Genomic DNA, 25095 nt, shown 5'->3' with positions numbered 1-25095 from the left:
TGTCAAGGAGCCATCAGGGCATTGCTGTAAAGTTTATGGTAAGGAGCGAATGATACTCAAATTTAGTTCCTTTAACTAAAGTTACAACAGACCTTTTCAGTCCAACTGATCCATACTGGTATTTATGCTTCACATGACTCACCCCTCCTCCATCAGCATTAGATAACCAGTTTATTGAATAGATTAAAGTTTTAATTCTTGTAGTTGACAATGTTTCCAGGACTTGCAAGATTTTCTTATGAGATGGTATAGCTGAATTGGCTTCCAACCTTCCACTGGGAAAATGGTGTTAGTTCTCTGGGATATCAAAGGGATGATCCTTTGTGCATAGGTGCTATCCATTCTTCCTGGATCATCTGCCCTAGTAATTTCACCTTTTGTGCTAATAGCTGAACTTGGACCAGCTAACTTGCATCTTGCCTCCCTTGATCTCAGAAATCTAAGTAACATTTGTCTGCTTGTATAGCCGTACAATTTTTGTTTCTGTGCATTTTCACTATAGGAGAAGTTCTTTCTAATTTAATGGGAGAAAGTACTGCTTGAAAAACTAGAACTGAACTTATGCTGAACAGTGTCAGACTAATTCTAAAATATCCTTAACCACGCCCCACACCTAAAATAGTTCATAACATTCATTGCTTCTGCTTTCGAGCATCACGCCCAGCTCTGGTATTGATGTCCTCTAAGTCTGAAGCACTGACACCTGTATATCCAGGTCATGTGTTTACTCCCAACTTGTGTCTTTGCCAGCAAAGTGCTTCTTTACCTTGTGCAGGTCTCAACAAGGCAGGATGTATTTATGTCTTTACTGAACTGTCTCCTGGCTTTTGGTTTTGGAGGCCTGTCTTTTTCCCTCTGGTGAGGAATGATTTGTGATGGTTAAATTAGCATTAACCATTTACTTTCTATCATTCAGTTCTACTACTTACTATGTTTTGAGGACATATTTAAGTAATTTGAGGATCTTACTACTTGTGCTCCTTTTAATGGCCAAATCAAGATCAATTGAACTAATGTTCTAATCGTCTAAATGTGATGTTCGTGCGTTATGAACATATGCAGAATTTAGTATGACAGGAGTAATTGATTCAGTATTTAACAATATAAATACTATGAATATTGAAATAAAACCGTATGTGGTACAAAAAGTGGATCTTACAGACTTAAATTTTCAGAAACTGGTAAAATTATGTATTTATGATGTTTTGCCATGACTTTCTCTACTTTTAGGAGAGAACTTTGTGATAGAGTGTCCACCTCTTATACCTGTGATTTGTGTACATATATCTTCATGCTTTGCTTTTTGTAGCAATTAGACTATTGATTGTGCATACACCGTTGTAAAAAGAAAAGATTATTTATTCTCACCCAGCTTTCTAACTTTCTTGGTGTTTAGACGAAGTAATTACAGAAAGAAGCTGTTCCCAGTGGCGGAAGGATCGAGAAGCAGAGAATAATAATAGTGGCAAAAGAAGTAATGGGGACATAAGGGAAATTTTTTTTTTACACAGTGAGTGGTTAGAATCTGGAATGTACTACCTGAGAGAGGTGGAGGTAGATTTAATTGTGACTTCCAGAACGGTATTGGATAAGCACCTGAAGAGAGAATTTGCAGGGCCACGTGTGGAGGGCAGAGGACTGGGACTAGCTGAGCTGCTCTTACACAGAGCTCGCATGGACATGACAGGTTGAATAGCCTCCAGTGCTGTAACCAGTCTAAACTTCCTTTTGAAAGCTCCAATGGAGTCTGAGTCCATCACTTTTGGTTAGTGTGTTCTAAAACTTTGGGGGTGGGGGGGTGCATGGTGTGGGGGTGCCTCCTTATAGGGGAATTACTTTGAACATATGAGTTTTGGTTACTACAAGTTTATTCCTACTTGGTCTATAAATCCTTCAATTTTTAATACCTCTATTTGGTCTCCTCTTAACCTTTTGTACTCTAAGAATAAGCTCTGTTTCTCTAAACTCCAGCTGATTTAGTCCGTCGTTCCTGGTATTCTGGTAAATCACCTTTACGATCTCCAGGCCTTAACATCTTGCTTTAAATGTGCACAGAATTGTATACAGCACTCCAACTGAAGTCTGAGTGCTTTGTAAATATTTTGCACAACTTGTTCTTGCTCAATGCCCCTATTTACAAAGTCAAGTATCTCATGCATTCTTGGTACTTTCTCTGAGATTTGCAAATGTGTGCCTTCATATTCCTCTGCTTTTGCACCCCCTTCAGAATAGTGCTAATTAGTTTACACTGTCTCTTCATGGCGATCCTCCCAAAATGCATCACTTCAACTTGCCGAATTAACTTTCAACTGCCACATGTCTACTCATTCAGTCAGTTTACCGAAGCCTGGCACTATCCTCATTATTCATTACGTTGAGTTTTTTTTTTAACTGCAAAATTAAATGTTATACTTTTGTTCCCAGGTTCATATCCTTTTCATATAACAAGAAAAACTATGGTCCCAATACTGACCTCTGGGGGATCCCACTGAAGATCTCTCCAATCAGAAAAAAACATTCATTCACTGCAAATCTCTGCATCCCATCTTTTAGTCAATTATGTGTCAGGGTCACCACTGTCCCATCAACCCCATGTGCTTAATGTCTATGAATAAATTTGTTATGTAATATTGTATCAGATGCCTTTTGGAAGTCCAGAGCAACATACAACATTCACTGTACTCTAATCAACCCTTTGCTACTTCATAGAACTCAATCAGGTTTGACAGACACAAGGTAGCGTTAACAAAATTGTGGTAGCAGTTTGTTATTAATTCAAACTTATCCAATTGCAAATTTTGCCCCTTGACAAAGGTGGTTTTCCCATCACTGACATTAAACTGGCCTTTAGTTACATGGTTCACCACAGTCTATATTATAATGAAATTATATTCCTGTGTATTGTATGTAGTGCTTCTGTGCTGAAGACTTCATGATCTGGTTCTTCAACTTAAATTGGTGACAATGTTTCACAGAATTTTTAATTCTGAACAAAATGTCTACTTTTAAAAGTCTAGGCAAGATGAAAAAAGCACATTGGATCCTTGACTTTATTCATAAACCATAGGGCACAAAGCAAGGATGGTTATACTAAACCTTCACAAAACATTGGATACATTTTAGCTGGAATATTGTGTTGAATTGTGGACACTTTAGGCAGGATGTCAAGTCCATGGAGAGGGTTGCAAGAGAGATTTACTATAATGATGCCAGGGATGAGTGTCTTCTGTTATGTAGAGACTGAAGAAGTTGGAGTCATTCACTTTAGAGCAGGGAAGGTCAAGAAGTGATTTGACATTGGTGTTAAAAATTATGGGTAGTTTCTATAGAGTAACTGAGGTGATTTTCAAAAAGGCGACATGAAACATTTCTTATGTTGAGTTGTTTTGTGAAATACACAGCCTGAAAGTTAGAATAGTCCTTTTCAAAAGAGAATTGAAGGGAAAAAATTGCATACGTTGGGAATAGAGCAGAGAGTGGAACGAGTTGCCTAACTCCTTCAAAGAACAGGCAAGATATATTGACGCAACTAGCTTCTTTCTGTGCTATATCATTCCTAAGCCATCATAGTCAAGAAAAAAGGACTGCCTTTTGCTCGAATTGTCAAATGCAGAACTTTGCTTGCAAGATACAAATTAATGGGATTTTAACATTTTTATTAAATTACTGGACCTGTTCCCAACAAATTCAAAGCACACTTGCCTAGAAGTCATTCTGGGATCAATACCCCTTAATTAACATCACAAAACTGGTCATAATCGCATTTCTGTTTACACACCTTAATGGATTCCATCTTGCACTCAAATTCACCTTTGAAATGGAGTCGTCAAATGAGCTCCCTTTCCTCGACATGCTAATGGCGAAACCTGCCAATGGGTACTTTATTACTGTCCATCACAAGCCCACCTTCGCTGGTCAGTATGCATGTTGGGATTCCTGCAGTTGCATGCGCTTTAAGATTGGCTTTATTTGGCAACTCTGTAGGTAGGGCCTGAGCCATGTAAGCTTGATGCCGAAATAGGGCACATCAAAGCTATCCTTGGGATAAGTGCTAACCACGATCAGATAATTGCTCACTGTATATCACAAACTCATGAATGCTTTCAGTCCTGAAAAGTGCCCAGAGGTGTATAAAAAATTTGAGCAACAGGTGAAGCTAGCTGTTTCATGCTGCTACTATTTATGCTGGTATTCTCCACTAACAGGATGCTGCCATCAAGCCAAAAAGACTTTCTGCCTACCACACAAATGAGTGATGTATGTGAAGTTCAGTGCCAGTGTGATGCCATACGTCCCATGACTGGTGGATCATATCAAACAGCTTATTCCTTCAGCTGTTTGCAACAGGCAAAGTACTGACCTGACTCAACCAGCCTGTGCTTGCAAAATTCAGAACATAGTGTCTAGCATTAGATGTGATTCACGATTGGATACTTAATAAACAATCCTGAATGTGCTAAGTCGGTGACACAATGATAATGTTACTGGACTGGCAATCCAGAGGCACAGGCTAATGGCCTGGTGGCACAGGTTCAAATCCCATCACAGCAGCTGGTGGAATTTAAATTCAATTAATAAATCTGGAGTATAGATCTAGTTTCAGTAATGATGAAAATGAAATAATCATCAATCGTCTTAAAATTCTATCTGGTTCATTAATGTTTTGCCAAGCTTACCCACATACGCTTACCCAAGCTTGGCCTATGTGTGACTCCAGATCTGCAGTAATGTGATTGACTTTTAACTGCCCCTGAAAAAGCCAAGAAAGCACTCAATTGAAGGGCAATTAGGATGGGCAACACATGCTGGCCATGCTAATGATGTCCACAATCCATGAAAGAATAACATTTTTAAAAGGTGGTGATGTTTGCTGATGATTGCACAGTGTTCAGTTGCAATTGTGACTCCTCAGATACTGAAGCAGTCCATGTCCATATGCAGCAAGAGATGGACAAAATTCAGGCTTGGACTGATAAGTGGAAAGTAACATTCATGCCAAGTAATGACCACCTCTAGTAGGATTGACATTCAATGGCACTGCCATTGCTGAAGCCCCCAGCATCAACATTCTGGGGATACCATTGATCAGAAACACCTGAACCAGCCATATTAATACTACAATCTACATTAATGATTTGGACGAAGGGATCAAATATATGGTAGCTAAATTTGCTGATCAGGATAAGCAGGAAAGTATGATGTCAAGAGGAGGCAGAGTCTGCAAAGGGATCTAGACAGGTTAAGTGAGTGGGCAGCAATTTGGCAGATGGAATATAATGTGGGAAAATGTGAACTTGTTCACTTTGGCAAGTAAAATGGAAAAGCTGTATACTATTTAAATGAAGAGAGATTGCAGAACTCAGTAGTATGGAAGGATCTGGGTGACCTGGTACATGAATCACAAGAAGTTAATATGCAAGTACAGCAATTGATTAGGAAGATAAATGGAATGTTGGTATTTATTGCAAGGGGAATGGAATATAAAAATAGGGAATTTTTAACTGCAGGGCATTGGTGAGACCACATCTGGAATGCCGTGTATAGTTTTGGTCTCATTTGAAAAAGGATGTAATTGCTTTAGAAGCAGTACAGAGAAGGTCCACTAGATTCATTTCTGGGACGAAGGGCTTATCCTGTGAAGAAAGGTTGAATGGGCTTACACCCATTCAGAAGAAGTGATCTTACTGAAACATAAGATGGTGAGGGGTTTGACAAGATAGGTACTAGGAGGATGTGTCCACTTGTGGGGGAGACGAGAATCAGCGGACACTGTAAGAGTAAGGGGTCTCCCTCTTAAGATTGAAATGAGAATTTTTTTCTCAGAGTCGTTAGTATGTGAAATTTGCTTCCCCAGATATCAGTGGAAGCAGGTCATTAAATTTATTCAAGGCAGAGTCAAATTTTTCATAGACAAGGGAGTTGAGGGTTATGGGGCATGGGGGAGGTGCAGACAGGAAAGTGGAGTTAAGGCCACAACAAAATCAGCCATGATTTTATTGAATGACAGAACAAGCTCTAATGGCTGAATAGCCTACTCCTGTGCCTCTATTTCTACTATGGCTACAAGAGCAGGTTACATACTGGGTATTCTACAGTGAGTAACTCACCTAGCTCTCCAAATCTTGTCCATCATCTAAAAAGCACAATATGCAGTGTGTTGGAATACTCTCCACTTGCCCGGATGAGTGCAGCTCCAACTGAACTCCAGCAATTCAACACCAACCATGACAAAATAGCCTGCTTGATCAGTATCCCATCCACCACTATAAAGATTCACTCCCTCCACTATTTGCACACAATGGCAGCAGTGTGTACCATCTGTAAGATGCACTGCAGCAAGTCACCAAAGCTCCTATGACAGCACCTTCCAAACCTGTGACCTCTACCACCTAGGACAAGGGCAGCAGATGCATGGGAACACCACCTGCAAGTTCCCCTCCAAGCCATATACCATCTGACTTGGAACTATATTGCCATTGCGTCAAAATCTTGTAACTCCCTGGCACTTACACCACAAGGATTGCATTGGTTCAAGAAGGTAGCTCACCACTTTCTCGAGGCTTGGGCTATAAATGCTGACTGAGCCAGTGAAATTCTCAGTTCAAGAATGAATAAAATAAATTACAATAATGACTACACTTCGAAAGCACTTCATTGGCTGTACAGCACTTTGAGGTGTGTTGTGGTGCGAAAAGCACTATATAAATGCAAGTCTTTATTTAATCAAAATGGACATAAATTGTTAACTGCTCTGGAGAAAGGCAAATCTTTGCAATTGAGAACCGGTGGTTGTAGTTGTTCCTCTTTGTACTGTATGTAATATTCATAATTGAAAATAAAAGGGGAAAACACAGCAAATGCTGGAAATCTGAAGGAAAACTGGAAAGCACTGGAAATACACAAGCAGATTACCACATTTGAAGGGTTAATGGGGCAGGGTGGACAAAAGTGATGAGAGCTGCTTGCTTGTTTGAAGATAAATGCTGACATGGATTGGTTGGGCTGATTGACCTGTTTCCATGTTATTACTTTATGTATTTCTATGTATTGGTAAAAAGAGAAGGTAAAGTTTTGCTTGTAATCATTTGGTGAACTGCTATATATTGCTGGTGTTATGTGTTTTTAAATAAATCTCCTATTTAAAGTTTTTTTTATCAATAGCTTGAATCTAGTACATAGGAATTTTGATATACTTATTTTTGTACTGTATTTGAGTAAGACTGATTTTATAGCCTCAAATAGTAAACCATTATAGGGGTATGGTTGGTTGAAATAATTTCTGGTGACTTTAAATATTTTGTTATAGAAAATGTTAATTTTTTGGCCCCCAATTTTGCAAATTTTGTACCTGTGAATAAAAAAGTTACTGTAATATACAATTTGACAAATGATATAAGGGAATTCTGATGAAAGACTGCAAGCAATAAAACCACAAAACTTCATGATTTTTTTCCACTGCAAAGCACTATTTTAACTTCACGCAAAATGTAATGAAAATGTGAGAATAATCCAATGTGATATAGTACTTCTTGTGAACTTGTGCAATTAAAAGTATGTTGCATTTAGAACATTCATTGTCCACATTAAAATGCTTATGTCGAATTCATTGTACCATTGACAAATCTGATTCTAATCTTTAATGAGTTGCTGCTGTGAACTCTAATGACTTAAAAATGGGGAGATCAAGAGAAGAGCAGCATTTTTAATTCGTTCTTGGTATATGAGCACCAATGACAAGGCGAGCATTTATTGCACATCCCTAATGAGAAGTTGTGAGTGTCTTGCTAGCCCATTTCAAAGGCCACACCCATATTGCTATGGGCCAGGAGTCACATGTAGGCCAGAACAGGTAAGGACGGCAGATTTTCTCCCCTGTTGGATGTCAGTGGGTTTTTTCAACAATCCGTTAGTTTCATGATCATTATTACTGATGATGCGCTTTTTATTTCAGATTAGCTTTTTATTCCACGTTTATTATTTAATTAAATTTAAATTCCCCCAGCTGTCATTTGGAACTTGAACTCATATTTTCGGAGCTTTAGTCCGGGACCCTGGGTTACTCATCCAGTAACATTACCACAAAGCTGCTGTTCTCATGGGAGGGGCTGTAAACTGCTAGGAGCAGTCCTGATCAAATAAATAGGGGCCTGCATAATTTTAGAAGCAAACCAATGTCTGATATCATTTCAGATGGGCAAAAGCAAAATAATCAGTTTGAGTAAGAAAAATGGATAGTGGTAATACAAACGAAAATTCATTACTAGATATGATACGGGAGAGGGATTTGTTGGTGTTGATCAATTGACAGCATGGTGGAACAGTTAAGGGAGCAAAAGTGCTTGTGGGCTTGTCATGTTTCAGGATGAGGAGAATGTGAGAGGAGGACCCTGGGACAGGCAGTCAACAGCACCTTGAGCATCTAGTCTATATTCAAGTAGTAGGGTAAAATAAAAGCAAGGGTCCATATTCTATTTAGTTAAGATATGTCTGGGGAGCTCAGTCCTGTGATTTGCACATCCTGCACTATGTGGAAAATCCTAGACACTCCTGGCGTTCTGTGCGCAGGAGGTATCTCCGACTGGAGCAACTCGAGCTCTGTGTTTTGGAGCTTGAGTGGCAGCTGGGGGCACTACATAGTGGCAGCTGGGGGCACTACGGCGCATTCACGAGGCTAAGAGGTTTGTGGATAGCACGTTTCAGGACGTCACCCTGTGGCTTAAGGAAGTGCAAACAGATAGGGAATTGGTGACTGCCAGACAGAAGAAGGGGACCAGGCAGATAGTGAGGGAATCCTCCGAGTGCATCTCGCTCGCAAATCATTTTTCGGCCTTGGAAAATGATGAGAGTGATGGTTCCTCTTTGTGGGGCCAACCAGAGGCAAGGCCATGGCACTGTGGGTGATCCAGCTGCTCAGGGCGGCGGGAAAAAGTGTGGAAGGGCAATAGTGGTAGGGGATTCATTAGTGAGGGGAGTAGACAGGTGCATCTGTGGCCATTGATGTGACTCCAGGATGGTCTTGTTGCCTCCTGGGTGTCAGGGTCAAGGATGTCACAGAACGGCTGCAGGGCTTTCTGAAGGTGGTGGGTGAACAGCCAGAGGTCGTGGTCTATGTTGGTCCCAGTGATATTGGAAGAAAGAGCAATGAGGTCTTGCAAGCAGACTTTATGGAGTTAGGTAGGAAATTGAAAAGCAAGACTTCAAAGGTCATAATCTCCGGATTATTCCCACAGTAGTGAGTATAGGAGCAGAAGGATAGAACAGTTGAATGCTTGGCTGGAGAGATGGTGCAGGAGGGATGGCTTTAGATTCCTGGGGCATTGGGACTGTTTCTGGAGGAGGTGAGACCTGTACAAGTTGGACAGGTTACATCTGAACAGGGACGGGACCAACATCCTTGCAGGGAGGTTTGCTAATGCTGTTAGGCAGATTTAAACTAAATTGGCAGGGGGATGGGATCCTGAAAAGTAGTTCAGAGGGTAGAGAAGCTGACATGGAATTAGGAGTTAAAACGCTAGTAAGTGAGTCTGGAAGGCAGAGGAAACATAGGCTAGATAAGAAAGAATTGAGTTTAGCAAGGCTAAATGCAAGGAGTCTATGGAATAAGACGAGCTGAGGGCACAGATAGGCACCTGGGAGTATGATATCATAGCTGTGACCAAAACCTAGCTAAATGAAGAGCAGGATTGGCAGCTCAACATTCCCGGTCACAGGGTATTCAGAAGAGATAGAGAGGGGGACAGAAGAGGAGAGGGGAGTCACAATATTGATCAAGGAATTAATTGTAGCAGTGAGGAGGGATGATATCTTGGAAGGATCATCAAATGAGGCCATATGGATAAAAGTGAAAAACACAAAAGTGGCAAACACACTGTTGGGTTTGTACTATGGGCCCCCAAACAGTCAGTGAGAGATGGGGGATCAAATATGTAATCAAATTTCAGAGAAGTGTAAGAATAATAAGGCAGTAATAGTAGGGGATTTTAACTACCCAAGTATTAACTGGGGTAGCTTTAGTGTGCGAGGTAGAGAGGGAGCAAAATTCTTAAATTGCATCCAGGAGAACATTTTTAGCCAGGAAGTAGAAAGCCCAACAAGGGAGGGAGCAGTTCTGGACCTAATATTCGGAGATGAGCCTGGGCAGGTGGAAAGCATCAATAGGGGAGCATTTTGAAGATAGTGATCATAACTCAGTTAGAATTAGGATAGTTATGGAAAAGGATAAGGTTGGGCCAGGAATAAAAGTTCTAAACTGGGAAAGGGCAAATTCACTAAGATGAGATATGATTTGGCCCAAGTGGGAGCAGCTACTTGCAGATAAAACTGTGTCAGAGCAATGAGAGGCATTCAAGGAGGAAATAGCAAGAGTACAGGACAAATATGTTCCTGTAAAGACAAAGTTGGGGGACCAAGTCCGGAGAACCCTGGTTGTCAAGGGACATAAGGATTAGGATTAAGAGAAAAAGAGAAGCTTATGGCAGATACCAAGGGGTCGATACTGCAGAATCCCTAGAGGAGTATAAAAAGTGCAGGGGGCGAACTTAAGAAAGAAATTAGGACAGCTAAGAGAGCGCATGAGAAAGCATTGGTGGGTAGAATAAAGGAAAACCCAAAGGGGTTTTTTAAATATATAAAGAACAAGAGAATAACTAGGGAAAGAGCAGAACCAATTAGGGACTGAAAGACGTGGGTGCAGTCCTCAATGAATACTTTACATCAGCCTTCGCAATGGAAAAGGATGATGCTGGTGGAGGACTGTGAAATATTAGAGGAAATTAACAGAGAGAGAGAGAGGAGGTTTTGGTGGGTTTAGCGGCCTTAAAAGTGGATTAATCTGCAGGCCTGGATTAGATTTATCCCAGGCTGTTGAGGGAGGCAAGGAAAGAGATATCAGGGGCCTTTGCAATAATCTTCAATCCTCTCTGGCCACAGGTGAGGTGCCAGAGGACTGGAGTTCTGCTAACGTTGTCCCATTACTAAAAAAGTGAGGAAGGGATAGACCAGGAAATTACAGGCCAGTGTCTAACCTCGGTGGTGGAGAAGTTACTAGAAAGAATTCTGAGGGACAGAATATATCTGCAATTGGAGAGACACGGATTAATCAGGGATAGTCAGCATGGATTTGTTAAGGGAAGGTTGTGTTTGACAATTTTGATCGAATTTTTTGAGGAGGTAACCAGGAGTTTTGATGAGGGTAATACATTTTATGTGGTCTACATGGACGTCAAGGCTTTTGATAAGGTCCCTCTGGTAAACTGATCAATAATGTAAGAGCCCATGGGATCCAAAATTGGCTGAGAGGCAGGAAGCAGAGGGTGATGGTAGAGGGATATTTCTGTGACTGGAAGTCTGTTTGCAGTGGGGTTTTGCAGGGCTCTGTGCTGGAGCCCTTGCTGTTTGTGCTAAATGATTTGGACTTAAACGTAGGAGGTATGATCAAGAAGTTCGTGGATAACACGAAAATTGGTAAGGTGGAAAATAGTGAGGAGAATAGCTGTAAACTGCAGGAGGATATCAATGGACTGCTCAGCTGGACATAGCGGTGGCAAATGGAATTCAACCTGGAAAAATGTGAGGTAATGCACTTGAGGAGGACTAAGAAGCAAGGGATTACACTATGAATGGTAAGATCCTGGAAAGTACTGAAGATCACAGGACCTGGGTGTGCACATCCACAGATCCCTGAAGGTGGCAGGGCAGGTAGATAAGGTGGTTAAGAAGGCATATGGGATACTTGCCATTATTAGCCGAGGCATAGAATACAAGAGCAGGGAGTTTATGCTGGAACTGTAGAAAACGTTGATTAGGTCACAACTGGAGTACTGCATGCAATTTTGGTCACATTATAGGAAGGATGTGATTGCACTGGAGAGGGTGCCGAAGAGATTTACCAGAATGCTGCCTGGGCTGGAGAGTCTAAGCTATGAGGAAAGATTGCTGTGGCTGTTTTCCTTGGAACAGTGAAGGTTGAGAGTGGACCTGATAGAGGTGTATAAGATTATGAGGGACATAGGTAGGGTGGATAGGAAGGCACGTTTTCCATTAGTAGAGGGGTCAATAACCAGGGGCCATAGCTTTAAGGTAAGAGGTAGAAAGCTAAGATGGGAGTTGAGGAGAAATTTTTTCACCTGGAGGGTGGTGGGAGTCTGCAACTCACTGCCTGAAAGGGTGGTTGAGTCATAAACTCTTGTGAAATTTATGAAGTATTTATATTTTCACTTGCATTGCCTCCAGGGCTATGGGCAAAGTGCTGGAAAATGGAATTAGCGTAGTCAGATCTTTGTTGACTGTTGTGGACACGATCGGGTGAATGGCCTCTTTCTGTGCTGTAAACGTCTGCGTCTATGATTTCAGATATGCTGTCATGAGAAGTTGGACCTTGGTGCAGTATATGCTAAAAAAAATACACTACTATATTGAGCTAAACTTGGCTCTTGGAAAGTTAAATTCACAGGGCTGGTGGGGTTAGGTTAAATTTCATATGGTTGTTGTAAATAGAGCCTTGGATATGATGAAAGATGATTTGTCATTCTAGCAATTGTTTGCACTTTGTGCAACAAGAACCCTATTTATTTGAACTTGGCTTAGGTCATTACCAAATTAGGTTGTTGCTCTGTTGAAGGATAGTCAATTTTGACTTAAAGCTGGCACTGGCATCAAAATTTTAAAAATGGAGACTGTGAAGGACTGTGATAAAATCAAACACAGACATAAGTCAAAAGGATGTCACAACGTACATTCGTTTATCTTTATATTGAGTGAAGGCTCATTATACTGATGGACATAAGTGCAACTAGTCATAATTTCTGTATATTCGACTCACGTTGCTACAGTTCAGTCAAGTGGTAAAGGATATAGCTGAAACCTGGTCTTATACATATAAAAGTTTTTATCTACTGAGGCATACGTTACATATTGTATATCTCCAGTTCAACAACCACAGTTTTAGCCTGTTCCAATATATATGACCACAGGTAAATCCCCAGTTAATGCCCAGTACCTAAATACAATTAAATACCCAATTAATATACAATTAACACACCTCACCTAAAGATAACACAGTTATATGTCCTGGAGATTAAAGAAATACACATGAAAGAAATATACTCATGGCAGTTATTCTTAAATCTCTGGATTATGCTATTGTACAAGTAGATATAGAACAGTGTGAGTCAACTCTCATATGAGTAAGGTGCTCACTTGAGAGACTGATGCCATTGAATGTAAAATGGTTTCTTTAGGAGACCTAAATTTGTCAAACTACATTTCCTAACATCAACTTGCATTTTTATAAGACCTTTAAAGCATCCAAAGATACCTTACAGGAGTGAGTATTGAACAAAATTTGACTTGAAACCACACAAGATATTGGGGCAGATAATAGAGGTAGGTTTTCATGAACATGGAGAGGTTTAGGGAGGGAATTTCAGAGCGTATGGCCTGTAAAGCTGAAGGCATGGGTCCCAATAGTGGAGAGATTTAAAAAATGGGTGTACGCAAGAAGCCGGAACTGGGGAAGCACAAAGATCTCGGAGGTGTATAGGACTGGAAGGGAATACCGAATTATGAAGGAGTGATAGATTTATAGAATATTGAATAGAATTATAAAATAGTTACAGTAAAGCAAATGTCTGTGTGTAAGTCTCCGGGAGCTGATGGCATTCCACCTGAAGCATTCAAGTATGGAGGTGCAGGCATGATTAGGAATCTCATCAGCCTATTCTGCTTAATTTTGAACCAAGGCATTGTGCCCAAGGATACAAGAAGGCTTCCATAACTCACAGAAAGGAAGCAAGTCCATTTGTGATGATCATTGTGGTGTTTTAGTTCCCTTCACAGCAGGAAAATTCTTGCAAGAATTATTCTCAATGGAATTGTCACTCATTTTATGGACTTAGTGTACTCAGAATCACAGTGTGACTTTCGTGCTGGATGAGGAACGTGATCTTTCTGGAGCGTCAAATTCAAGAGAAGTCCTGCAAAGAGAACAAGGACCTCCTACATGGCATTCGTTGACCTGACCAAGACCTTGGACACATGAAGGCCCAGTGAAGGTGCTGTACCAACATGTCTGCTCTGAAAAGATGACCAGGTTATGACGGCATGATGGCCAGTGCAATTCAGAATGGTGCCTTATCAGATGTCTTTCCTGTCACCAATAGCACCAAGCAAGGCTGTGTAATTGATTCATTTCTGTTTGCTATCTATTTTTCGGCCATGCTCTGGTAGGCACTCAAGGATCCCGACAAGAGTATATATTCAGTTCAGGCAGCCACTTCAATTTGCAAAAACTCAAGGCTTGCACAAAAATCACAGAACAGCTATTAAGTGAATTCTGCTGACAACTGTGCCATCATAGCACACTCTGGAGCACATCCAGCTATTGTTGACCGCTCTGCCCAAACAGAACATATCAGCCGTAGAATATGTCTTGTACCAACCTGCGCTGGCCACAGACTCCAAGACCCCATTGTCACAATCAACAGTACACCCCTCAATTCAGTTCAGAAGTTCTGCTATCTTGGGACTCTCCACATAACCATTATAGAATTTTTTTATTTGTTTATGGGATATGGGCATCGCTGGCTAGGCCAGCATTTATTGCCCATCCCTAATTGTCCATCACCCTTCGTGAACTGCTGCAGTACATGTGTTGTAGGAACACCCACAGTGTTAGGAAGGGAGCAACAGGATTTTGACCCAGTGGTAGTGAAGGGACATATAGTTCCAAGTCAGGTTGGTGAGTGGCTTGGAGGGGAACTTCCAGGTGGTAGTGTTCCCATGCATTGCTGCCCATGTCTTTCTAGGTGGTAGAGGTCATGGGTTTGGAAGCTGCTGCCGAAGGAGCCTTGGTGAGTTGCTGCAGTGCATCTTGTAGATGGTACACACAGCTGTCACTGTGCATCAGTGGTGGAGGGAGTGAATGCTTAAGGTGGTGGATGTGCCAATCAAGTGGGCTGCTTTGTCTTGGATGGTGTCGTGCTTCTTGAGTGTTGTTGGAGCTGCGCTCATCCAGGCGAGTGTGAGAGTATTCCATTACACTCCTCATTTGAGCCTAGTAGATGATGGACAGGCTCTGGGGAATCAGAAGGTGAGTTACTCACTGCAAAATTCCTGGTCTCTGATCTGTTTTTGTAGCCACAATATTTATATGGCTCCTTCATTTCAGTTTCTGGTCAATGGTAACCCCCAGGATGTTGATAGTGGGGGATTCAGCGATGGCAATGCCATTGAATGTCAAGGGGAGATGATAAGATTATGTCTTGTTGGGGATGTTCATTGCCTGGCACTTGCCAATTATCAGCCTATGCCTGGATATTGTCCAAGTCTTGCTGCACTTGGACGTAGACTGCTTCACTATCTAAGGAGTCATGAATGATGCTGAACATTGTGCAATCATCAGCGAACATCCCCACTTCTGACCTTATGATGGAAGGAAGGTTAACAGTGAAGCAACTGAAGATGGTTGGGCCTAGGACACTACCTGATGAACTCCTGCATTGATGTCCTGGAGTGAGATGATTGACCTCGAACAACCACAACCATCTTCCTTTGCTATGTATGACTCCAGCCATGGAGACTTTGATACCATAGTTGTTCAGATGCAGCCTTGATTTCACAGGCAGTCACCCTCACCTCACCTCTTGAGTTCAGCTCTTTTGTCCATGTTTGAACAAAGTCTGTAATGAGCTCAGCAGCTGAGTGGCCCTAGCGGAACCGAAACTGAGGGTCAATGAGCAAGCTATTGCTGGGTAAGTGTTGCTTGATTGCGCAGTTGACACCCATCACTCTGCTGATGATCGAGAATAAAATGATGGTGTGGTAATGGACCAGCTTAGATCTGTCTTGCTTTTTGTGCACAGGGCATATCTGGCAATTTTCCACATTTTTTTTCAAAAATTCATTCACAGGATGTGGGATTTGCTGGGTTGGTAGAGGCCCCTGTTGTAGCTGTACAGGAACAGCTTGGCTAGGGGCACATCTAGGTCTGCAGCACAAGTCTTTAGCACTATTGCTGGAATATTGTCAGGGTCCATAGCCTTTGCAGTATCCAGTGCCCTCAGCCATTTCTTGATATCACGTGGAGTGACTCAAATTGGCTGAAGACATGCACCTGTGATGCTGGGGCCCTGAAGCGGAAGCTGAGATGGATCATCCATTTGGCACTTCTAGCTGGAGAATGTTGCAAATGCTTCAACCTTGTCTTTTGCACTGATGTGATGGGCTCCTCCATCATTGAGGATGGGAATAATGTTGGCAACTACTCCTCCTGTTAGTTGTTTAATTGCTATAAGATCTGCTATGTATTGTGTTTAACTAATTTAACAGTTTTTTGAGGAAGCAATAAGGCAGGTGAATAAAAGTTGTGGTATATTTGGATTTCCAAAAGGCATTTGATAAAGTGCTACGTCAAAGGTAACTACATAACATAAGAGTTCATGGTGTAGGAGTAACACGTTCATGACTGGATGTGACAGGACTGTAGAGCTTAGATCTGATCCGTTGATCGTGGGATTGCTTAGCTTTACCTATCGCATGCTGCCTCCGTAGTTTGGTCCACAAGTAGTCCTATGTTGTAGTTTCATCAGGTTGACACCTCATTTTTAGATATGCTGGGTGCTGCTCCTGGCATGCCCTCCTGCACTCTTCATTGTACCATGGTTGATCCCCCTGGTTTGATAATAACATAGAGTGAGCAATATATTGGACCTTGAGGGTACAGATGCCACAGTTCTGCTGCTGTTGTTGGCCCACAATGCCTCATGAATGCCCAGTTTTGAACTGCTGGATCTGTTTGAATTCTATCCTATCTAGCACCGTGGTAGTGCCACACAACATGCTAGAGGATATCCTCACTATGAAACTGGGACTTTGTCTCCACAAGGACAGTGCGGTGCTCACTGCTACCAATATCATCATGGACAGATACATCTGTGACAGGTAGATCAGTGATGATGAGGTCAAGTAGGTTTTTCACTCTTGTTAGTTCCCTCATCACCTGTCACAGACCCAGTCTAGTAGGACTCGTCCAGATTAGTCAGTGGTGGTGCTACAGAGCCACTCTTAGTGATGGACATTGAAGTCCTCCACCCAGAGTACATGATGAAGTCGTCCATTGCCGGGCAAAAGCAAGCTCAGAATTCAGCAGGCTCACCCACAGGCTTTGAAGAGAGCACGGCATTTTTCTCAAAACAAAGATCAAAATCTACCAGGCAGTGGCTCTCACATTACTTCCCTAGTGCTGTGAGGCATGGGCAACCGACTAACTCAGCCTTAAGTTCAATGGCCCAGTCTCCACTGCTTTCTGAGGAAGAGAAATCCACGGACGAACAACCTTCTCAGAGAAAAAAATTCTCCTCATGTCCGTATTAAAAGGTAGAATTTTTAATCTTAAACTGTCTCCTGGTTCTAGTCTCCCCCACATCCTCCCAGTGCCTACACTATCAAGTCCCCTCACGATCTGTATGTTTAACAAAGAGAACAAAGAAAAGTACAGCACAGGAACAGGCCCTTCGGCCCTCCGAGCCTGCATCGATCATGTTGCCCATCAGCTAAAACATTTTACACTTCTGGGGTCCGTATCCCTCTATTCCCATCCTATTCATGTATTTGTCAAGCTGCCTCTTAAACACCACTATCGTACCTGCTTCCATCTCCTCCTCTGGCAGCGAATTCCAGACACTCACTACCCTCTGCGTAAAAAACTTGCCCCGCCATCACCTTTATAGTTTTCTCCTCTCACCTTAAGTCTATATCCCTTAGTATTTGACTCTTCAACCCTGGGAAAAAGCTTCTGACTATCTACTCTGTCCATGCCACTCATAATTTTGTAAACTTCTATCATTTCGCCCCTCAATCTCCGTCGCTCTGGTGAGAACAATCTGAGTTTCTCCAACCTCTCCTCATAGCTAATAATCTCCAGGCCAGGCAGCATCCTGGCAAACCTCCTCTGCACTCTCTCCAATGCCTCCATATCCTTCTGGTAATGTGGTGACCAGAATTGCACGCAATATTTGAAGTGTGGCCTAACCAAAGCGCTATACAGCTGCAGCAAGACTTCCCAGCTTTTATGCTCAATACCCCTGCCAATGAAGGCAAGCATGCCATATGTCTTCCTGACTACCTTATCCACCTGCGTTGCCACTTTCAGTGACCTGTGGACCTGTACACCCAGATCTCTCTGCCCGTCAATGCACTTAAGGGTTCTGCCATTTATTGTGTAATTCCTACCTGTATTAGACCTTCCAAAATGCATTACCTTGCATTTGTCCAGATTAAGCTTCATCTGCCATTTCCCTGCCCAAGTCTCCAACCGATCTATATCCCGTTGTATCCTTTGACAATCCGCTTCACTATCTGCAACTCCTCCAACCTTGATGTCGCCTGCAAACTTACTAATTAGCCCAGTTACACTTTCCTCCAAATCATTTATGTATACCACAAACAGCAAAGGTCCCAACACTGATCCCTGCGGAACTCCACTAGTCACAGCTCTCCATTCAGAAAAGCACCCTTCCACTGCTACCCTCTGTCTTCCATGACCAAGCCAATTCTGTATCTATCCTGCCAGCTCACCTCTGATCCCGTGCGACTTTACCTTCTGTACCAGTCTGCCATGAAGGACCTTATCAAAGGCCTTACTGAAATCTATGTATATAACATCCACTGCCCTTCCATTGTCGATCATCTTTGTCACTTCCTCGAAAAACTCGATCAAGTTAGTGAGACACGACCTCCCCTTCACAAAACCATGCTGTCTCTCACTAATGCACCCATTTACTTCCAAATGGTAGTAAATTCTGTCTCGAAGAATCTTCTCCAATAACTTAGACTAAACTCCAATGGGTATAGGCCCAAAGTCATGTGAACCTTCTCTGAACTACTCCTAATGCAAATATATCCCTATTCAAATAAGGAGACCAAAACTGTACACAGTATTCCAGATGTGGTCTCACCAAGGCCATGTACAGCTAAAGTAAAACATCCCTACTTTTATATTCCTTTCCCCTTGCAATAAATGCCAACATTCCATTTGCCTTCCTAATCACTTGTTCTACTTGCATACTAACATTTTGTGATTCATGTACCAAGACACCCAGCTCCCTTTGTATCAATGAGTTCTCTATTTAGATTAATGCTGCTTTTCTATTTTTCCTGCCAAAGTGGACAAGTTCATATTTTACCACATTATACTCCATCTGCCAAATTTTTGCCCAATCTGTCCATATCCCTTTGCAGACACTCTACCTCAATAATGGGCAACCTAGGCTAGTGAGTGGGCCGCATGAGTGGCCCTCCTCCATCTCAGTGGGCTGCAAGATTGAAATCGGACATGCTCTGACCATGACCCCCTGAATAAGAATTTGCAGGGTGTACTGACTGAACCACAGCGGTGCTTTGAACACAGAGAGAGCACATGGCTCTCATAGTCAATGTTGTATGCAATCAGCGCGCACCTCACTTCATGTGCTGGTGCTTTGCTGCATATCACTTTACTAATCCCGGTAGGAAAAACCTAAGCGGATGGAAATCAGTGGAACCTGGCAACCCTGCGTGTGGGCAATGTCAATAAAATGTCTCATGAACTGCACGCAGAACCCTGAGTGAATTTAGCTATCATACATTCGGTCCCTTCAATCAAGCCTTTGATATAGATTATGAATAGTTGAGGGCCCAGCACTGATCCCTGTGGCACTCCACTAGTTATAGCTTGCCAACTCGAAAAGACCCATTTTCCTCTACTCTCTGTTTCCTGTTAGCTAAGTAATCCTTTATCCGTGCTATTTTGTTACTCCTACACCAAGAACTCTTATATAGTTACCTTTGATGTAGCACCTTATCAAATGCCTTTTGGAAATCCAAATATACCACATCTGTAGATTCCCCTTTATTCACCTGCCTTATTGCTTCCTCAAAGAACTGTTAATTTAGTTAAACACAATACATAGCAGATCTTATAGCATCTGTGGGACAAGACAGGGCAGGGCAAGAGGCATGCTAATTGGTGCAAGAAGGGCACTTGCAGCATCTTTTCCCCCTTCATTGGATAGTCCATTTGAGAGTGATGAAATTTGATCTCTGGAAGAAGTACCAGTAGCATTATTTAGAAGCAGAACTTGAACTTTTGTTTCCTACCTGGAACTGTAAAACACATCATGAAGCTGTAGCTTTACTTTGTAAAATTTGACTTTTGGTTAGTAGCATAAAATTTATTCAGAAACTATTATGTTTCAGCATTACAATTTACTTACATATAGCCTAGAAATCTTGTGGATACACAACAGAATGGAAACGTTATCAAAACATGTTAAGCAAAATCGTGAAGTTTAGTTTGATGATATGATCGTTGAATTGCTATGTTTTATTAGCATATTGAAATTGCTCAAAGTTAAAATGCTCAATACCTGAAATATTTTTATTTTGAACAAAAATAGATTCTTTATAACCAAAATATATATTAACATACCATACAAAGAATTAGGCAACAACATTTTAGTAAATAACCCAGATTTGTTTGCAAAACAGGTTTATTAGAGGTTAATCTCAGTTTCCAAGCTGTCATTGCTTATCCACAGCTGTTTCTCCCAGTTTATGCCCTGCATTTTTCTTTCATAAAGGAAGCAGCTGAATGAACTTGAAACTTTAAGATGGCAGAATGTCACTGATGTCTCCGTAATTGATACAAAAATATTTCTGAAGCAAGTCAAAAGTGAAATCCTATTTCCTAAGTAGCTAGTGACCGCATACAAACACAACAATCTTGGAAACACAGGGTGAGTATCTTTTGAAATTTGATTTTTAAAAAAATCTGCAACTTTTTATGAAGTTTGCAGTAGCTTTAAAGACGATAAACTGGACATTTTGTTCAAGATGCTTTATAAAATTGTCATAATTTCAACACATGAACTGGTTTAAGATTAACTGTATTTTAAAAAGTCTTCTTTCAGTACACTAGCAATTATGTGTCATTTCCCATATAACCACAGTTTTGGTGCCTTGCTCAAGTGACCATTCTTCAGTTCTAAGCGTGGAAATTGAATGTTTGGCTCCTCAACTGTGGACCTTCACAGATGGATCAATGCTATCCACACATATTTTACAGCCATATTTGCTGCATTGCAATCTCCCCCTTGCCTCAGGATATCAGTTTCCTTTGTGGTATCCGTGCTGATTGACATCAGCTAGCAGTATAATCCAAAGAATGAACATAGTATCTTTCTGGTCTGTATGCTTCACCGTCGTACTGTATTTGTCCACTGATGCATCAGAAGGCTCTTATAATATGTGCATACTAACTTCAGAATTACAGCAAACAGTTTTTTTTTGCTCAGATGATGTGTAATGTGATCAATAAAAAACTGAAAGTTTTTTTAAATTGTTGTATCACTATTTCATAGCGAAACATTTCCAAAGTTCTTCTGATGGCTAGTTGGTAAAACCCATTAGTACAGAAACTAGACAGACTAGGTTTGAAAGATCCTTCAGCCATCTGTCTTGGGGAAAAGTGATTTATAAACAGCTAGTTAGTGAACTTGAAGGAGGTAAAGCTGGACAATATGAAAGAGTGGAGGGATTTGAGGATTTATCTTCACAAGATATTATCCACCTGGAGTGGATAATACCATAAGAAAGTTGGAGGATACTGAGGTTTACACAGATAGAGGTCCCAATGTACTGGTAAATTTATATAAAACCAGTAAGATCACATTATTGGCATACTGTATGCAGTTTCAGTCTTCACGTCATAGAAAGTGTGTTGAGACAGTGTGTGTACAGTGCACATTCACTAGGACACTGCCTGATGGAAGGAAATATAAAAAAAGACTTGAGAAATTGTGTTTGTTTTTATTAGAACAGAGGTGGCTAAGGGAAAGTAGATTGAAACAGCCCATTTCCAGAGGTTGAGTGGCCTAGAATAAGGGGGCATAAATACAAGATTGTAGATTCAGGACAGAGCAAGAGAACTTTTGTTTTTACACAGAGGACTTTGGGGCTGTCAGAATCTAAGAATGGATTATCAGACAAATGGTTACAGGAAAAGGAAATGGAGATACGAGAACAGGAGGAGCATATGGGATTATGGCTATTGCTCATATGGAGAATAAACAACAACATGAAATGGTTAAACTGAACAATCTGTTTGTGTTATAATTTCCATATAATTTTCTGGTTTTGGAATACATAGCTAGAGAATACAAACACAATACAAGCCTTAAGTAACCTCCCCACTTCTCTCAGCCTATCCCCAAAATAGAACATGTCCAACAGATTTGCAGCAAAAATAGTTGATTGTTGGTAACCTCCTTTGTGTTCTATGTTCGTGATGTACTGTACTTTTTAATTCAGTAACATCTGTGACTTGCTTTTTTTTAGACAAATGACCATGGAATCAGTTGTTGAATCTCATCAAGATGGCAGTGTAACAGATTCTGCGACAGATAGCGAATCTATCCAATTACAAGCTCAGAATTCTCAGACTCAAATTCCCACCATTGCGCAGGTAATGCTGCAATAGTTGCTATGCCTAAAAAGAAGATTGAATTATATTACTTTTTGGATGTTACATTGCACGTATAGAAAGTCATGCTGTTCAGATGGCAAATATAGCATTTATTCAGGTGGTGAGAAAGACCATGTAATGAACACAAGCCACTACCTTAGAATTTCAGAGAGAATGGATTGACTCCGTCTCCTGTTTAACTTTTGTCACTTTTCTTCTCCCACATCAAACCTCTTTTGTTTAGTTTCTTCAGTTCTCGCTTTCTTTCACTTCTCACTCGCTAACGTTTTTGCCCATGTCTTGGCTGTCAAGGAAGTACTCTGGCTAGTAAGATGAACAGGGAAGCACTCAGAATACATAGATGGAAAAACAAGCTGCCATAATAGGATTCAGTTTGGAAGGGCTGAAAAGCATTTGTAAGGAATGGGTGGATATTCTTGGCAGTTCTGAAGTCAGGTGTGGGGCAATTGTTTGGAAACACTTGGACAAAAGGATAGGAGACTTTTGAAGCCTGTTGTGTCCTGCTCTGTTATGACCTGAGTTATTCTGTGTTCTCCTTCCCCTTTCCCATGTTGCAATCCCTTCAGACTAAACATAGTCTCCAAGTGAAGAAAGGTTAGAGAGTGAGAGAATATTTGGAATGTGGTGTGCAGTTTTTTAGTCTGCATTTTTAAGTCATACATTCTATCCTTTTTTTAATGTGATACTTTGATATTATGCACCCTGTCTGTCCAAGGGGGAGGATACAGTGAACAACACAACTAGTTTAGTTGAAAACAGAGCAAGTTCATTGAAGGAGTTGTTCTAGCTGAATGGTGCCTAATTGAAAGAAACAGCAAGTATTTGTCATTGCAAAGCCTTCAGCTACTTGGGACCTGGCTATGTACAGCAATTCATGAAACAGGCATGGGCAACGCAACGTCAATGCAGTAGCTAGCATTCTTTTTCTTTTCTAGAGCTTCAACAGAAGTGAAATGCAAGAGACAATAGATTTAGGAACATGATTCCATGAATGCTTCTTCACTAGAAAGAACAAGTTTACATGATTCTAATACACTCCAGAGTAAAGTATTGGACAGTTTTTCACAATTTTTATTACAAAGGAATGTTTTAATTCTGAAGTCGTTGAGAATGAGGCAAATGATGCTATAATGGATGAAAAGAAACTTTAGATAAGTGAGTTAGGTTGAAGAAGTATAAAGCCTCAGACCCGATGAGATACATTCCATGATCCTGAGGAAGGTGAAGGAGAAAATTGCGGCAGCCTCAGAAATTATATTTTAGGGCTCTCTTGCATGAGGATTTATATAGGGTGAATAGAGTGTGGCCAATGTAGCACACAATTTAAAAAGGGAGCAATGATGAATTAGCTTTCATTCTGATTGGGAAAATTTTAAGTGTCCCTAATTAAGGCTATAATTATTATATTTATAGATAGTTAGAGGTAGCCAACATGAATTTCAAAAGACAATGGGATACTTGACAAACCTCAGAGAATTCTTTGCAGAGGTAACAGACATAGTAGATGAGGTAAGCATTGTAGTGTGCATGAACTTTAGGAAAGCCTGTGACAATATATCATTCATAAGATTACTAGAGAAGATTGAAGAGTATGGAGTTAGGTGGAGGACAGAGAACTGGATTAAAAATTAGTTAGATGATTCAGATCTAGGTGTCATTATAAGTTCACCATGTATATCAACGATTTGGATATCGGCCTAGAAGGAGTTGTGTCAAAATTATAGAAGGTATAGTTAATTCTTTAAAAGACTAAATGAACCTGCAAAGGGATATTTATAATGACAATCATCTTTATACAGCAACTTTAATGCAAAATGCCTAAAAGCTCTTCACAGGAACATTTTCAAACAATTTGACATTGCATCATGTAAAGAAATATCGAGATAGATGACCAAAAGAAGTAGGTTTGAGAGGCATCTTAAAAGAGGAGAGAAAGGTGAAGAGGTTTAGGGAGGAAATTCTAAATTTGGGGCCCTATGTAGCTGAGTTGATGGCTAAAGATGGTGGGGAGCTGGAAATCAGAGATGTTCAGGAGACTAGAATTGGAACAATGCAGAGATCTAGAGGGCTTATAAGACCGGAACGGTTGCAGAACAAGGGAGGGGCAAGGCGATGGAAGGATTTTAACACAAGATTGAGTTATAAATTCAAGGTGTTGCTGGACTCTGAGTCAATGTAGGGAATTGGCTAAAAAGTGGTAAGATGAAATTCTTTATTAATAAATTAATGTAATTTGCTTAACAAGAAAACACTAATTATACTCAGAATGGAAGTGGGGTGTAGGTTCACAAAAACATCATCTCAGGTTGATAGGGCTGCTTAAAAAAAAAACTAAAAGTATTTTATTTTCAACAGAAGAGATCAAGAATATAAAAACCATGAGATGACGATGAGCGTTGTTTTATGTAAGCTGCAGCAACACAGAAGTTTGCAAACAGGCTGTGCACAAGTTGGCCCCTTTAGCTTACCGTCTGTGTATGGTTGCGCAAAAGATATAAAGGGATTGTGTGGTTAAAAGCATCACCCGTACACTTCCAAATAATGACAGGAATTGTTGATGATGAGTATGTAAGTCC

General features: G+C 40.9%; 1 protein-coding gene across 2 annotated transcripts in view; it reads left to right on the top strand.

Annotated features, from left to right (window-relative positions):
• LOC121275697 (cAMP-responsive element modulator-like) overlaps positions 1–25095 on the top strand; it is a 145974-nt gene that overhangs the window by 5527 nt on the left and 115352 nt on the right. For both annotated transcript variants that reach the window (XM_041183266.1, XM_041183267.1), the window contains exons 2-3: positions 20616–20771; positions 22372–22498. In XM_041183266.1, the coding sequence (XP_041039200.1) occupies positions 22376–22498 (123 nt within the window). In that variant the 5' untranslated portion in view covers positions 20616–20771; positions 22372–22375. The remainder of the gene's footprint in view (positions 1–20615; positions 20772–22371; positions 22499–25095) is intronic.

This window comes from Carcharodon carcharias, chromosome 3, assembly GCF_017639515.1.
Source record: "Carcharodon carcharias isolate sCarCar2 chromosome 3, sCarCar2.pri, whole genome shotgun sequence".
Classification (NCBI taxonomy): Eukaryota; Metazoa; Chordata; class Chondrichthyes; order Lamniformes; family Lamnidae; genus Carcharodon; species Carcharodon carcharias.
Note: the sequence above shows the minus strand (reverse complement) of the source record. Positions and strands in the feature narration are given on the sequence as shown.